The 12,678-nt window shown below is 44.2% G+C and overlaps 1 protein-coding gene across 1 annotated transcript in view; it reads right to left on the bottom strand.

Annotated features, from left to right (window-relative positions):
* TRPC7 (transient receptor potential cation channel subfamily C member 7) overlaps window positions 1–12,678 on the bottom strand; it is a 183,205-nt gene that overhangs the window by 74,039 nt on the left and 96,488 nt on the right. Inside the window, exons 4-5 of the mRNA XM_030888874.2 lie at window positions 12,500–12,664; window positions 3,351–3,567 (exon numbers count right to left, since the gene is read on the bottom strand). Coding sequence (XP_030744734.2) covers window positions 3,351–3,567; window positions 12,500–12,664 — 382 coding nt within the window. The remainder of the gene's footprint in view (window positions 1–3,350; window positions 3,568–12,499; window positions 12,665–12,678) is intronic.

Raw genomic sequence — 12,678 nt, 5'->3', positions numbered from 1 at the left:
CTTTTTTCACCACATTTGCTTATGCATCGGCTTTGTCTTCAGCACTTGTGTTGGGAAGTTGAGTATCATGGAATGATTCCTGATTTCTGTTCCCAGCCATGACAAGTGACAATTATTTTCAGATGATGAAACAACTCTTTTCAGACCCTGGGAACTGACAGCTCAGGATTGTGATCTCGGTGTGCAGGGAAACAAGTGGAGTAAGGCCTATGCCCTCCTTGGGTTTTACACTGCAGGCACAGTCCAGTCTGCAGGAAATGGAGAGGGATCTCAAGAGCATGGTCGTGCCTCTGAGTCGAAGAGACAGATTGTTACTCAGGGAGGCTGAGGTGATGTTCTCTTGTGGCAGAGTTCTAGAAGCAAAGTGCAATGAAAGCGGGGAACAAGGGGGCCCCAGAGATTTGCATAGAGGTCCTTTTGCATTTTTTGGTGAATGCTGTCTTGCATACAAAGAACAGAGTAAAATGCCACAAAGGCTGACTATTGAGCAGTAAGCGGCACAATTCTCTGACCTTACTCAGAGGTCAAAGATGTTTGAGCTGTGATCAGCCAGTGTAGAGTCCTTATCGATGACCAAAGGTAAATGGGTTTGTTAAGTTCCATACTCACACTAAGAAAACAGGAACCAGATCAAACTGATCTGCAAGTAGCTTACCAGCCTCTAAGGATGAAGTTTCAAGGAAGGCAACAAAGTTCAGATGCTCACTGCTCTATTTAAAACATTCATCATTCAATGCAAATGACTAACACCACCAAGATGTGGAGAAATAGGATTCATAACCCAGAAATGACAGAGATGGTGGAATTGGCAGTCAAAGACTTAAAATTGTTGTAAAAAATGTTTTAGGACTTAAAGGAGGACACAGTACAATGAGGAAAGAAATAGAAGCTATCAAAGAATAAAGTGGAATCTCAAGGATTAAAAAATATAATATCTGAAATGAAAAATTGACCAGTTGGGGATTAAAATCACATTATCAACCAAGGTGGAACACACAGGAAAAAAAAGATGTATAACAGCAAATAGAGACTTCACTAAATATTTGATACATGCTAAAATACTTGTAGATGAAATTTTATGATGTCAGAGATTACTTCAAAATCATACAGGATTGAGAAAAAGGGAAGTGGGGAAGGTACAAATTGGGAAAGAGCTGCTGATGGTTGAAGCTATCGGTTCATGGGAGTTATTACGCTCTTCTCTTGTATTGCGTGATGTTGAATTTATTCATAATAAAATGCTTACGAAAAATGGCCTCTGTTCTACTCTGTCACACGGGGTTACAATGAGTCTAAAATTAGTTCAATGGCACCTAGCAGCAATAAGTAAGACAGAGTAATGAAGATTTTGTTTGTTTCTTCCTATCTGAATCTGAAGGAGAACTATTTCGATAAGAGATGTCCTCCTCTTTCCAACTGTTCTGGTGTAAGTCTTGAAAACTCAGCTCTGCTCTGATAGACAGAAGCGGGAAAGGTTGGGGCCACTGTCACTGGAGATAGATCCCACTGATGGACAACGCTCTGAGATCCAGGGATAGGAAGATAAAGATGGAAGAGGGAGTCATGCTCTCGGACTCTAGGAGGAGCCCTTGGCATGTGGCAGCTGTACCTGGTCAAGGGGAAGCCTGGTTGCACTCACCAGCATTTTCTGTCTTGCATCACGACGGGAAGATGGGGTGGATAGATGGTGGGAGCCATATATACTTTTTAAAATCTCATTTGTCAATTCAATGCAAAGGTTTAATTTTATTTTTTGTTAAGTGTGTGGAATTCAAATAGGGGGCCAGGTGGCACAGTTGGGTAAACATTGGTTTGCTAAATGCAAGCTTGGTGATTCAAATCCACCAGCTGTTCCATGGGGGAGAGATGAGGCTTTTGTAGAGATTCATAGTCTTGGACACTCTATATAGGACCGCTATGAGTGGGGGTGGTTACAGTGACTAGTTAAAAATCATGGCTCGGACTAGGGAAAAGTTGGGGTAGATTCCAAAAGGCCACTGAACTCGTCTGTGAGTGACCCCAACATCTCTTTTGAGCGACTCCACTAAATGAGCCTGTGGTTAGCGACTTGTTGGTGATTAAACACCCTTGGAAAGGACGGTGTGCTTCCTTGTCTTGGCTCTTTGGGCTAAGTTATTCTCTCATCTCTTTCGGTCTACTTAAGACTCATCTGAGAGATCAGAATTCCAGTTTTTCTCAGCAGGCGCTGGAATGGGATGCCCTTGGAGGGGTCAACTCTTGTAACTCTCCGTAGGAGAGATCTCATTATCCTAGGCCAAGTGTGGGGTTAGCTTTTCAAATACTATTATTTTGTGATTTTTGATTTATGGCAAAGATAGTTCGACCTTGAATCTGTTTTCACACAAAGTTTGGAAACCTAAAATAATGAAAATGATACCAATATTGAATTTTTATTAAAACAATATTTGTATGAATACCATTAGGCCAATTTAACGAGTTAATCAAATATTGATACTTGATAATGATTTTTTTCATACTTTCTAGCTTCAGTTTGGTTCTCAAAATAGTGCCATCAAAATTAGAATCTTTTAAATATAAATTGGTAATTTATTGACAGATTTTGCTTACCCAGAATATCACTGATTATCGCTTTTGCAATTAAAAAGCTATTCCTACAAAGTGTATTTTTAAAACAATTTCCCCCCAAATTGTGAAAAAAAAACCTGGTGTCAGAAAACACCCGACAACACATTTTATCATATGCAATTTTATGCACTTCCACTTTCATTTTGCTTATTCCTATGACTAATGAACATTATGTATTAGATAAAAGAATGCTAGCCTTTTTTACTTCCTGAGAAATTTGGGAATGATCTTCTTGGGATATTCCAGAGGCATAGCCTTGGCAGCCCATTATTTTTATCAACAAAGTTAAGGAGAAGCTATTATCTCTAAAACTTGTTAAACTTATGGGATCACAATCTACTACATATCAGTGTTTAATGAGAACAAAAATATCTTCTAAGCCATACAATTTTTCACTCTTTTTTAGAGGGAGAATTTCTGATTTCCCCATGGCTTCCTGCAGACTATATTTAAATATATAAAATCGCTTTAAAATCAGTTTGATGCACATATAAAGAAAATCTTTAACACATTTAACAAATTTCTCCCCAAATGTTTCTTTTCAAAATTGGGAGTGATATTGCACTGTGTCCATCTTACACATCGACACCTGCAGAAGTTAACGTGGACTACTGCCCTGCTGGTCATCCACTCACCGTTCTGTCAACTGAGAGTGCACCAAGGAGGAGAAGAAGTGGTTCAGAAGTCAAGGCTTAATCGTGTTTCAATATCACGGGGGAGGAGAGAATGAAACATTGGCTTACCTAAGACCCATTTCATGATGAGCATCTCTGTCCAGGAAAACTGTGTGGTTTTCACCCTGAAGATTTGTTTCGGGTAGTCTGTGAAAGTTTCATTTGGCAGCGTTTTAACACCTTCAAAACGGTCTGATGCATTCACAACTAACAATCCCAAGAAGATTGTAAAAGAAACTGCGTGGGCTACAAACTTCATGAAAGGACTCCTCAGGGTTCGTCCTAGCTGGAAAAAAAATATGGACAAGAGACGGTAAGCTTGCAGCTCTAAATGCGTGGAGGTCTTTAAGATAATTGCTTTGCCAAAAGTTTAACCAGATAATTCACCACCTTGGGCAGAAGTTTCAACCTGAACCCAAACATTTTCTCTCGTACTTCTGCTGTGGGCTGTGTGACCCGATCTACTTTGTCCCGACTTCAGTGTTTCTCATTTAAAAGACTTGGTGGGAATGACCGAGAGAAAAGGGTCCAACAGACTGACGTGTTACACCTGCCTGCACTAGAGGTCACTCCCAATCATGTGTCTGCAAGCTGTATGCCCTTCAACTATAGGAAAAGAAATATCTCAATGGAACTCACAATGAAAATTAGTCTTTGGATAAGCTCTGCTGCTTTTTACATGTTTGTGAATTTTTTAGGCTTAGCTGATTTGTTTTCAACTTTTCTTGTATACATTTACTTAAATCTCCGCATCTCCCACCGAGTACACTTTGCTGCTTGCTAACAGCAGAGGACATGAAACACTTATTGGAGAAGATCAAAGACTACGGTCTTCAGTATGGATTGCCTTTGACTACGAAGAAAAGCAAAATCCTTACAACCAGACCAATCAGCAACATCATGATAAATGAGGGAAGATGAAGCTGTTTAAGATTTCATTTTAATTGGATCCACAGTCAACACCCATGGACTCAACCGTCAAGAAATCAAATGACACATTACATTGGGCAAATCTGCTCCAAAGTATCTCTTTAACGTGACAAAGCAAAGATGGTATTCTGAGGACTAAGGTGCACCTGATCAAAGCCTCCTCATCTGCATGAGAAAGCTGGACAGTGAATCAGGAAGACCAAGGGGGAATTGATGCCTTTGAATTATGGTATCGGCAAAAGTTATTTAACATACCAGGCACTGCCAGAAGAAGGAACAAAATGCCTTGTAAGAAGTACAGTTAGAATCAAGGATGGCGACAGGAGAGACTCTGTGTCACATACCTAGGCCATGTTTTGGGGAGGGATCCGTCCCTGGAGAAGGATATCGTGTTTGATGAAGTAGAGGGGCAACACAAAAGAGGAGACCCTCAGTGAAACAGGTTGACACAGTCGCTGCAAGGATGGGCTCAAACACAACCCAGTGGGAGCACGATCCAGGGTCGGACAGGTCACATAAGGTTACTATGAGTTGAAACGCCCTTTGTGGCAACTAACAACACCGTTTTGACGGTTCCATCAATTTTGGCATGAAGTCGTTTCATTGGTATTCAGTTATGGTTATTTTGAAATTTCCATTTTGATTTCACTTTTAACTCAGAGGATACTTACTATTCCATTATTAGTCTCCAGACATACAGGACTTTTTCCTGCTTAAAAAAATAAACTAATTTTACTGCAGCGTATTTAAAAAACAAAGCCTCTGTGACACTCCTTGAAAGTTAGAAGTTTTCCTTGTGGCCAGCACATAGCTTGTGCCAATTTCCCATATGAGCCTGACCGGTACAATTGTTGACCACATCATCTCCATTTTGTAGCGTGTTAGCCAGAGGGCACTTGGGTCTTTGAAGACTAAATTTGGGACTGCACAATGAGCCCTTGCTGACAGCCTGCAGATGCCCCCCTCATCGGACGCCAGGGCCTGATATCACCCTGCGCCTAAGCACCAGTCCTCACTACTCACCCAGCTAGACTGAGAAGCTGGCGAAAAGAGGGCCCCTTTTCTAAAGTGCAGTTGCTTTTTCAGTAGGAACCAGTGATCAATTAATTGATGGTCAGTCGGCCTCCTTCAGGAGCCCAGAGTGAGATGTCACCCAGAAGATGGAGTCTTGGTTCAGTAGAACATCAGTACCGTTTTCTCGAGGCGACAGTTCTCTAACTATGGCTATGTGCAATGTAATATTCTAACTCGGAGATCCTGAGTGTTCTTTCAATATGCTTTTGTATGGGGATTATCTCCCTTACATATCTCCGTTATTAGTACAAAGTGATGACTTATGATCCATGTGTTATAGAACCCATTAAACAATTGTTTTAAGTTAATTTCTCTCTCTTTAAAGCTGCCATCTCAGGTTCAGTCATTGGGAAGCTTTGATTGTTCTGGGAAGAAAAAATAAAAATTACTTGAATTTACCTATATTGTCAAAGTGTCACAAGGCACTGGAATAGCTGTTACAGTGGAAAAAGATGCTCATTTGAAAATCATGGGTTCCACATACATTTTACAAGTGGCATTTCTGTGTAATTTCCGTGGCATTTTGTTTACAAAAATATAGACGTAGGGTACTTTTGGTACTATGTACATGCGTTAATAGAAAGACAGATCCATATAAATGTAGCAAAATGCAGAATTAAATTGTGCCTTGTTTTGACTTTGCCCATGATCCCAAATCGCTAGTTTGATCCATTCTTCAACATTTCTCCATTCGTATTCTGGAATCCCGTTTCTCAACCAGATCCATGAACTATTTTGACGTCTTTGGGGCAACAACTTTAAACGAGCATCTCATTGTTTCTTGTCCTCGTGCCCTGACCGGGGTGGTGAGAGTTGAGGGAAGGTGGCGAAGGACCGCAGGGAGGCCTGCGCGCAGTGGGGAGAAGGGAGATGGCAGAGAGCAAGGGCAGCCATTGCTGTGGCTCGCAGGCGTGCGGCAGAAAAGGTGCACGGCACGGGGAGAGACGGCTGATGGGACTGCTGTTAGTCTTCCGGGATCTTTTCTCCATGGTGACTACATCGCATCTTCTGGTGACCAACCGGGGTGAGGATAGGGGGATCCCCCACCCCCCATATTATCCCCCGGGTGAGGAACCTAATTATGGGAATCTGTGACTGCAGTCAAGCTGGCCCAGGGAGTCCCCAGAAACCCTGGTTTTAGGATTTGTCTTTGCTATTTCCTTCAAGTTTTCAGTCTCGTGACAGAAGATTCATCTGTACAAATTATAGTATATACTGAAAACCTGCAGTCCAAACGCCCTGATAAAGTGCTGTCGGGAGGTTACCCTCGGCTCAGTGTTCATTTGATCTGGGTCCCAGGGAGGAAAAATGAGGTTCCTAATGGATGCACAGTTCCTATTCCGGGCTTTAAAAAAGCATCTTTTTAACTGGTAACACCTTGATAAAGGTCAAATGAGTTGAAACCATTTCAACGGCTGCCAGTTTTCTTTGTTTGTGTGACATTCCTGTTTGGCTCCGGTAGATAATTTTTTGAAGTAAATTGCACTTGGGGTAAACTTCCTCTTACACAAGACTACCAGGTAAGGCAAAATAAAGCAGAAACGTCCGTCGAGCTAGAGCAGCATTTCTTAGGGAGGGGATCATTAAAGTGAGCTTAGGTAGCTGGTTGGGGTCAGTGGTTTGGGCACACAAAGAGATAGGAAAGCTTGGGGAGACTGAGGCCTTGGCTCCTCCCGCCCGGAGGGCTCTGCTAAAGCAACTCTCACTAATGTGACCTGAGGCTCTGAGGATCTTCTAAAGCAATAGTAACCAAGTCCCTGGCTCCCTGTCATCTTTCAGGGTTCTGTTCTTTTGGCATGAGAAATGTATGGCTGTGAGAGCCATTGAGTAATTCCATTCCGGAGAATCCAGTTCTGTGCCCCGAAATGAGCGCCGAGAGCACTGTATTCCCAGGCCCTCAGGTGGGTGGTTACATGTTCAGGTTGGCGCACCTCTGTGCATAAGAGCCTTAAAAGCGTGAGTCCCTTCTAACATGGACTGGGGATCTCCACATCTTCGCGGCCACGACTGTAGTCCATCAAGCAGGGACTATGTCCAGCTTCTGTCTCCAGCCTTGTGCCATCAGAGTCCCCATCAGCAAATGCCATCTGCGATTTCCTCTAGGTGCAAGGGCTCAGGTGACAAGGTGGAAAACGGAATGGAGGCCACTTTGGAGCAAACATTAACCAAGAGATGTGCACGTCTTGAATACTGGAGTGGGTCTTAGGTGTTAGAAGGACTCCTTAGTATGTCTCTCCAAATTCTTCATCAACACATCTAACGGAGGGCTCAAAAGTATGCCCCCCTTTGGAGAGGGGTTCAGTGGGTGTCTCTAGTTAGGGTGCCCTCATATGATAGAGTGCTGACTTTCTCCTGGAGGCCGGAGAGATGCTGAGCGATAGTGGGCTTGAGAAAGCAGGGATTCTGATGAGAGAGGAAGGGTTAGAGTTTGCCACACGGTTTTAAATCCTCCCTTTTAACAAAGTACTGTCAACTCAACAGATTGGAATCACGTCCACCCCAAAGTGCATGAGTGAACAACTGTCATGTCTACGTTTGGCTCTGAGGGTTGGAACTGCTGATGTAACTAGACAGGTAGGGTGCGTCGTGGTTAAGGCCCTACAGATTTTTGTCGAGGTCTGAATTCATGTGTTCTCAGTTTCTTCATCTGTGAAATAGGGGTAAAAGTAGTGTCTATCGCATATAGTTGACATATAAATAATGAATGCTTGCCAAGCACATGGACCAGTGCTGGTGCAGAGGAAGTGCTCAGCAGGGGACAGTAGTAGAGTCCAAGGACATTTCCTTAAAGGGGAACGTAGAAGAAACTCGACGGACTTTTGAAAAGCCTGGATGCATGGGAAGTAGATGACTGCAGATTGAGTTTGGTTAAAATTCAACATCTTGTCCTTTTGTCTTTCTTGTACCCATTTATAACTTGTAGTCATTATTGTTTTCGTATTTCTTTTGGATTGAAGCTTGCCTGGGTTTTGTTTGGTCATTGTTGGGGGGCGGGGGTTGGTATGATCTTCTTTAGATGAAATCCAGGGTAGGTAAATCTACAGAGACAGTCACCAGATTATAGCTCCTTAGGGTGATGACAAGGAGGGTTGGGGAGAAGTGGAGAGCTTTAGTAATCATGAGGAGGAGAATGAAGAAAGGGGTCTAAAATTGATTGTGGTGCTAATTGCACAACTCTGTTTAACCTACTTAATATATTGAATTGTATAGTCTGTAAATTATATGTCAATAAAATGGTTACATATTAAAAAGTCTATCTGCAAGCATCCACAAAGTCATGCACCCATTTGGGGGTCTTCTGTACAACATGACAGTGGGTTCAGGAGGTGACAGAGATAAAGTAAGCTATGGTCCCTCAAATATCTATGAGTTGTTGATTTGCTAGTTGAGAGAGACACACCGGCTAAAAGCTATGGAAGGAAGTAGACGGGCGGTGGAAGGAGACGGCTGCAGGGCTCTGATTGGGCTAAGTATCAGGTGAGCAGCCTTACGGTATTCTCAATCCTACTCCAACCCGTTGCCGGTGCTGGGCTTCTCTTGAACTTGGAGGCCGAGGCATCTGTAACCCCAAAGTGTGGACGCTTCTCTCCTGGTAAGAGCATCGTGGCAACACTTCAACAGCGTTCTGCAGCGCCCTCTCTGGTAGGGGCAGAAGTGAAGCCAGCGAGGTCTCGGAGACGTCCTCCTCAGCTGTTGGTCCCCGGCCCACAGGGTAATTTGGGGGGGTCCTACTTTGAGTCCTTTCAGTGTTCTCAGGGTGGAGCTGCAGTCACCACTTCCCCACTCCTTGTGCTTATATGGGAGAGCGGGGTGGACAACGAACACGTTGGTGTTTTTTAAAATAAGGGTTATGTGTGGCACGAAGGACTGGTACATTGCACACTTCAAAGGCCGTGCGTAGGATTCTGAGGTTGTTTACAGCTCTTCCAGCCCGAGTCCCGGGACTAATCTGTAAGGATCATTGAACTGCAAAGGAGAACAGGTAAAGGAGGAAGTCAGCTTCTCTTCTCACACTTTTACAATGGAGATTGTGTAGTTCCACGACATTCTCATGATGTCCGCTTCTGTCCCAATGCCCCTGCTGTGGAGACACTGACCCCCTGAGGGAGACTTATTTAGTCCGCGCTTAGATTTTTAACAGGCCAACAATCTATATTCTGATTTTGAGTGGAAAGCAGCCGAATGGCACTGGATCTTTTCTCGAGGAGATAAAGGGACCTTTACCGAGGGCCTAACTGAGAGCATCCATGCAGACAGGAACTTATCGGCTTTCCAGGGGGGCTGGCTGACCTCAACCAGGTGGTGATAACAAAGAGAAATGAGACGCAACATTGACCCTGATAGACTAGGTCCATGCTCCAGTCCTGTGTTGTTCACCATAGCTACCTATTGGCGAGATCCGGTTAGCTTCTTAAACAATGTTACAAATCTGCAATTCAGTTGGCACCTTTAACCTTATAATCTCCTTAATTAGCCATCTTTCTTAGGAACCTTCAAAAGGTAAACGAATATAAAAATAGAGTTGCCCGTCTTGGGAATTGAATAGGAAAGAACTGACAAGGCTCTGTTGGCAGGTGCTCCCAATGGCCCCGGAATTAGGACAGCCACTACTTGGAAGTAAGTGCACCATTAGGTTGGGAATAGAAGTCTCAGCATTTGCTAGATGTCGATGAGGTTTAGCAGTGACGTTTTGTGGTTACATGTAACAACATAATAGGAAGGTCTAATTGTTTTCAGGGAATGTAATGCCATCAAGCCATGAAATCACTGAGTGAGGTCAGCACTTTCCTGGAGTTACTAAACAGCCATCTAGGCAGTGGCCTGTTGGCAAGTGAGACGCTAGTACATTCCCGGGTCTCCTACTGTGCTGCTTCTCCCGGGAGGACAGGGTATTCTGGGCACCGGAGCCTTTCCAGAGGGCTGGTCTCTTCACAAGGCAGATCTGACCCTTCTGTCAGCCCCAGTGATATCGCTGCCAGACTTGAAAAGATTTATTTCTAAACGGTGAAAGGAAAAACTAAAAATACCACCGCTGTTTTATCTGTTCCTTTGGCTGCTTCTGAGCAAGGTTGACAAGCTCTTTTCATGAGGGAGTCTTTCCTCGTAATGAGCAGAGCGGCCAGAAGTCATCTCACGCCGCAGATGAAGACTTGTCACGCAGCCATCAAAGCTGCTGCCCCTGCATCAGGCTCAGATGCGGAGCCCAGAAAGTACGGAGCTGTGATAAGTGATTTAATCACCCACTCATTGTGATCCTCAGTGCTTTGTGTTAAGGCTCGTTGGAATCTCAAGGAGCACCAGTGTCCACCATGGACCGCAACAGACGGAAGAGGGCTCCAGCCAAGGGACCAAAGTCTCTCTCAATGGTTTCCATTAGAATATGTGCTAAGCCTGGTGTAAGAGTGGTCCTTATGTCACATGAATGTCATCGCCTCTGGATTTACTAGATCCAAGGAAGCCCAGGATTTCCTTAATAAAAACATTAAAACAATTACATCTCTGTGGCATTTTTTGAACCCATATTTATCAAAAACCAAAAGAAAAGTGGAATTCAGCATTTGACAGAGAATCTCTTGCTAATTTTTTTTTTCTTGAATCACCAGACAATCAGAGACAAACCAGGACAATTTACTGATGTTGGCTAGTTCCTGGAAGCAGTCATGTTTAGTTTTACAGCCAAACTGAGGGTTGACAGCATTGTGTCTACTAGCTTCCTGTTATTTTAATGGGTGAGCAGCGTCGATTTAATCTGGAGTTCAGAAAAAGTAGAGGTTAACTTCCCTATCCACGAAGGCTGGGCAATGATGCAATTTGCAGGACAGACTAGAGCCCTAGCCTCAAAACAGGTGCATGAAATCAACTTGAATGCAGATTTAAAGCCGGTTTTTGTTTTGTTTTGAATTCGCTATGCTCTTTTTGCTGCTCATAACGAGGGACAGACAGAAACTTACGTTCACCTGTATAGGTATCATCTGAGGCAGTGTGCTTTAAAAATCCACAGCATGATAGCATAAAAATGAACTCCTCAGGGGTGTAGGGTTGAGCACGCCAAAGAGGCAGCCTCGGGGCTTTTGCTTGCAGGCCTGTTCTAAGGAGGTGTTGGAGTTGGACGGTTCTCTGTGACACTTGTCTAAGTCAATCAGTGCACCGCCTGCCAGCCTGGCTGCAGCCCCATCGGCTGCCCTGAGGCCTCAGGAGCCATCGCTCTGGCGTGAGTCCCCTCTTATTGGAGTTGACAAGATAGTAGGTTCATTGATGACAACTTTATTAACTGTATTAGCCGATCCGGGTCCCGATGGGACGAATTTACCTGTAGTATATTTCTTCTACTGATGATTGATTACTTCGGCTTAATTTCTTTTTCAATACAGCACTAGATAAAGCAGCTTTGGACTCTTTAATGATGATCTGAAACCCATGAGACATACCTCAGAATTACTGCGTGGTTCGGTCTTAACAGGCACCACCTCTTGTTAGAAACTGGAATGACTGCTGGTGCTTCCTGTGCCTTTTGTCCAAATGGCTGGGCTTTGGTGACAATGGATCAGGTGGCTTGGCCTCTCAGCCCCCGTGGGCGTCACTCCTGTTGCCAGGACACCCCAGACTCTCCCCCTTCTTTATGAGGAAAGAGCCCAGTCCTGCATCCTGTGGAGTTCTCCCCCTGGCTCATTGGCCATCCATGCGACCCAGAGCCCGCCAAGGAAGCCAGGGCCACTAGGAAGGTCCTGAGTTCTGCAGAGGTCCAGTAGGAGTACCCGTGACTCTCGGCTTGACCACCGGCTTAGTACTTGCGTGGCCCTTGAGGGAGTGAAGTGAGCTATTTCTGGAAAGGACTTAGCAAGGAAAAAGTACCCACTGTTTGCTGACTCGTATTGTTGCCCTCATCGCTGTTATTCATACTCGGACATCACCCAACTAAGAGGGGTACCAAGTGCCTTTATCCAGTCAGAGGAAGCCTCACGTGTTTAAAGATTTCCCATTCCATCTCACACCCCTCTGTTAAAATGCTGCTGAAGAAAGCCAACCGGACCTGAACAGCTTCCCTCGTACTTGGTTTTGCCACTCAGCGATGGGATCTCAGGGATCTCTCTCTATGTTGTTGTTTTTAAGTGTGGGAAAAGATAAGCCACGACTGTGGACAAAATCGACTTGGGGTCATGCTAAGAAGAGAGAAGCACTAACCACAGACGACATGCACCTGAAGCAGTCTGTACCTTGCTGCACGGAGCAATCCAATAGGCTATGGCGAGAAAAGGGAGGCCTATGGAGACTCCGAAGACAGCCAGGAATTTCACAGCGATAGACTGTTGACGTAAGCCTGAGAGGTTTTCATACCACAGGGTAAGCAATTGCTGCTGACAGTTAGGATGAGCAACGAACTGTAAAAACAAAA

This window comes from Echinops telfairi, unplaced genomic scaffold, assembly GCF_000313985.2.
Source record: "Echinops telfairi isolate 266 unplaced genomic scaffold, ASM31398v2 ScPeMD7_7469;HRSCAF=8507_1, whole genome shotgun sequence".
NCBI classification, from domain to species: domain Eukaryota; kingdom Metazoa; phylum Chordata; class Mammalia; order Afrosoricida; family Tenrecidae; genus Echinops; species Echinops telfairi.
The sequence above is the reverse complement of the archived record's forward strand: the minus strand, read 5'-3'. Positions and strand labels throughout refer to the sequence as shown.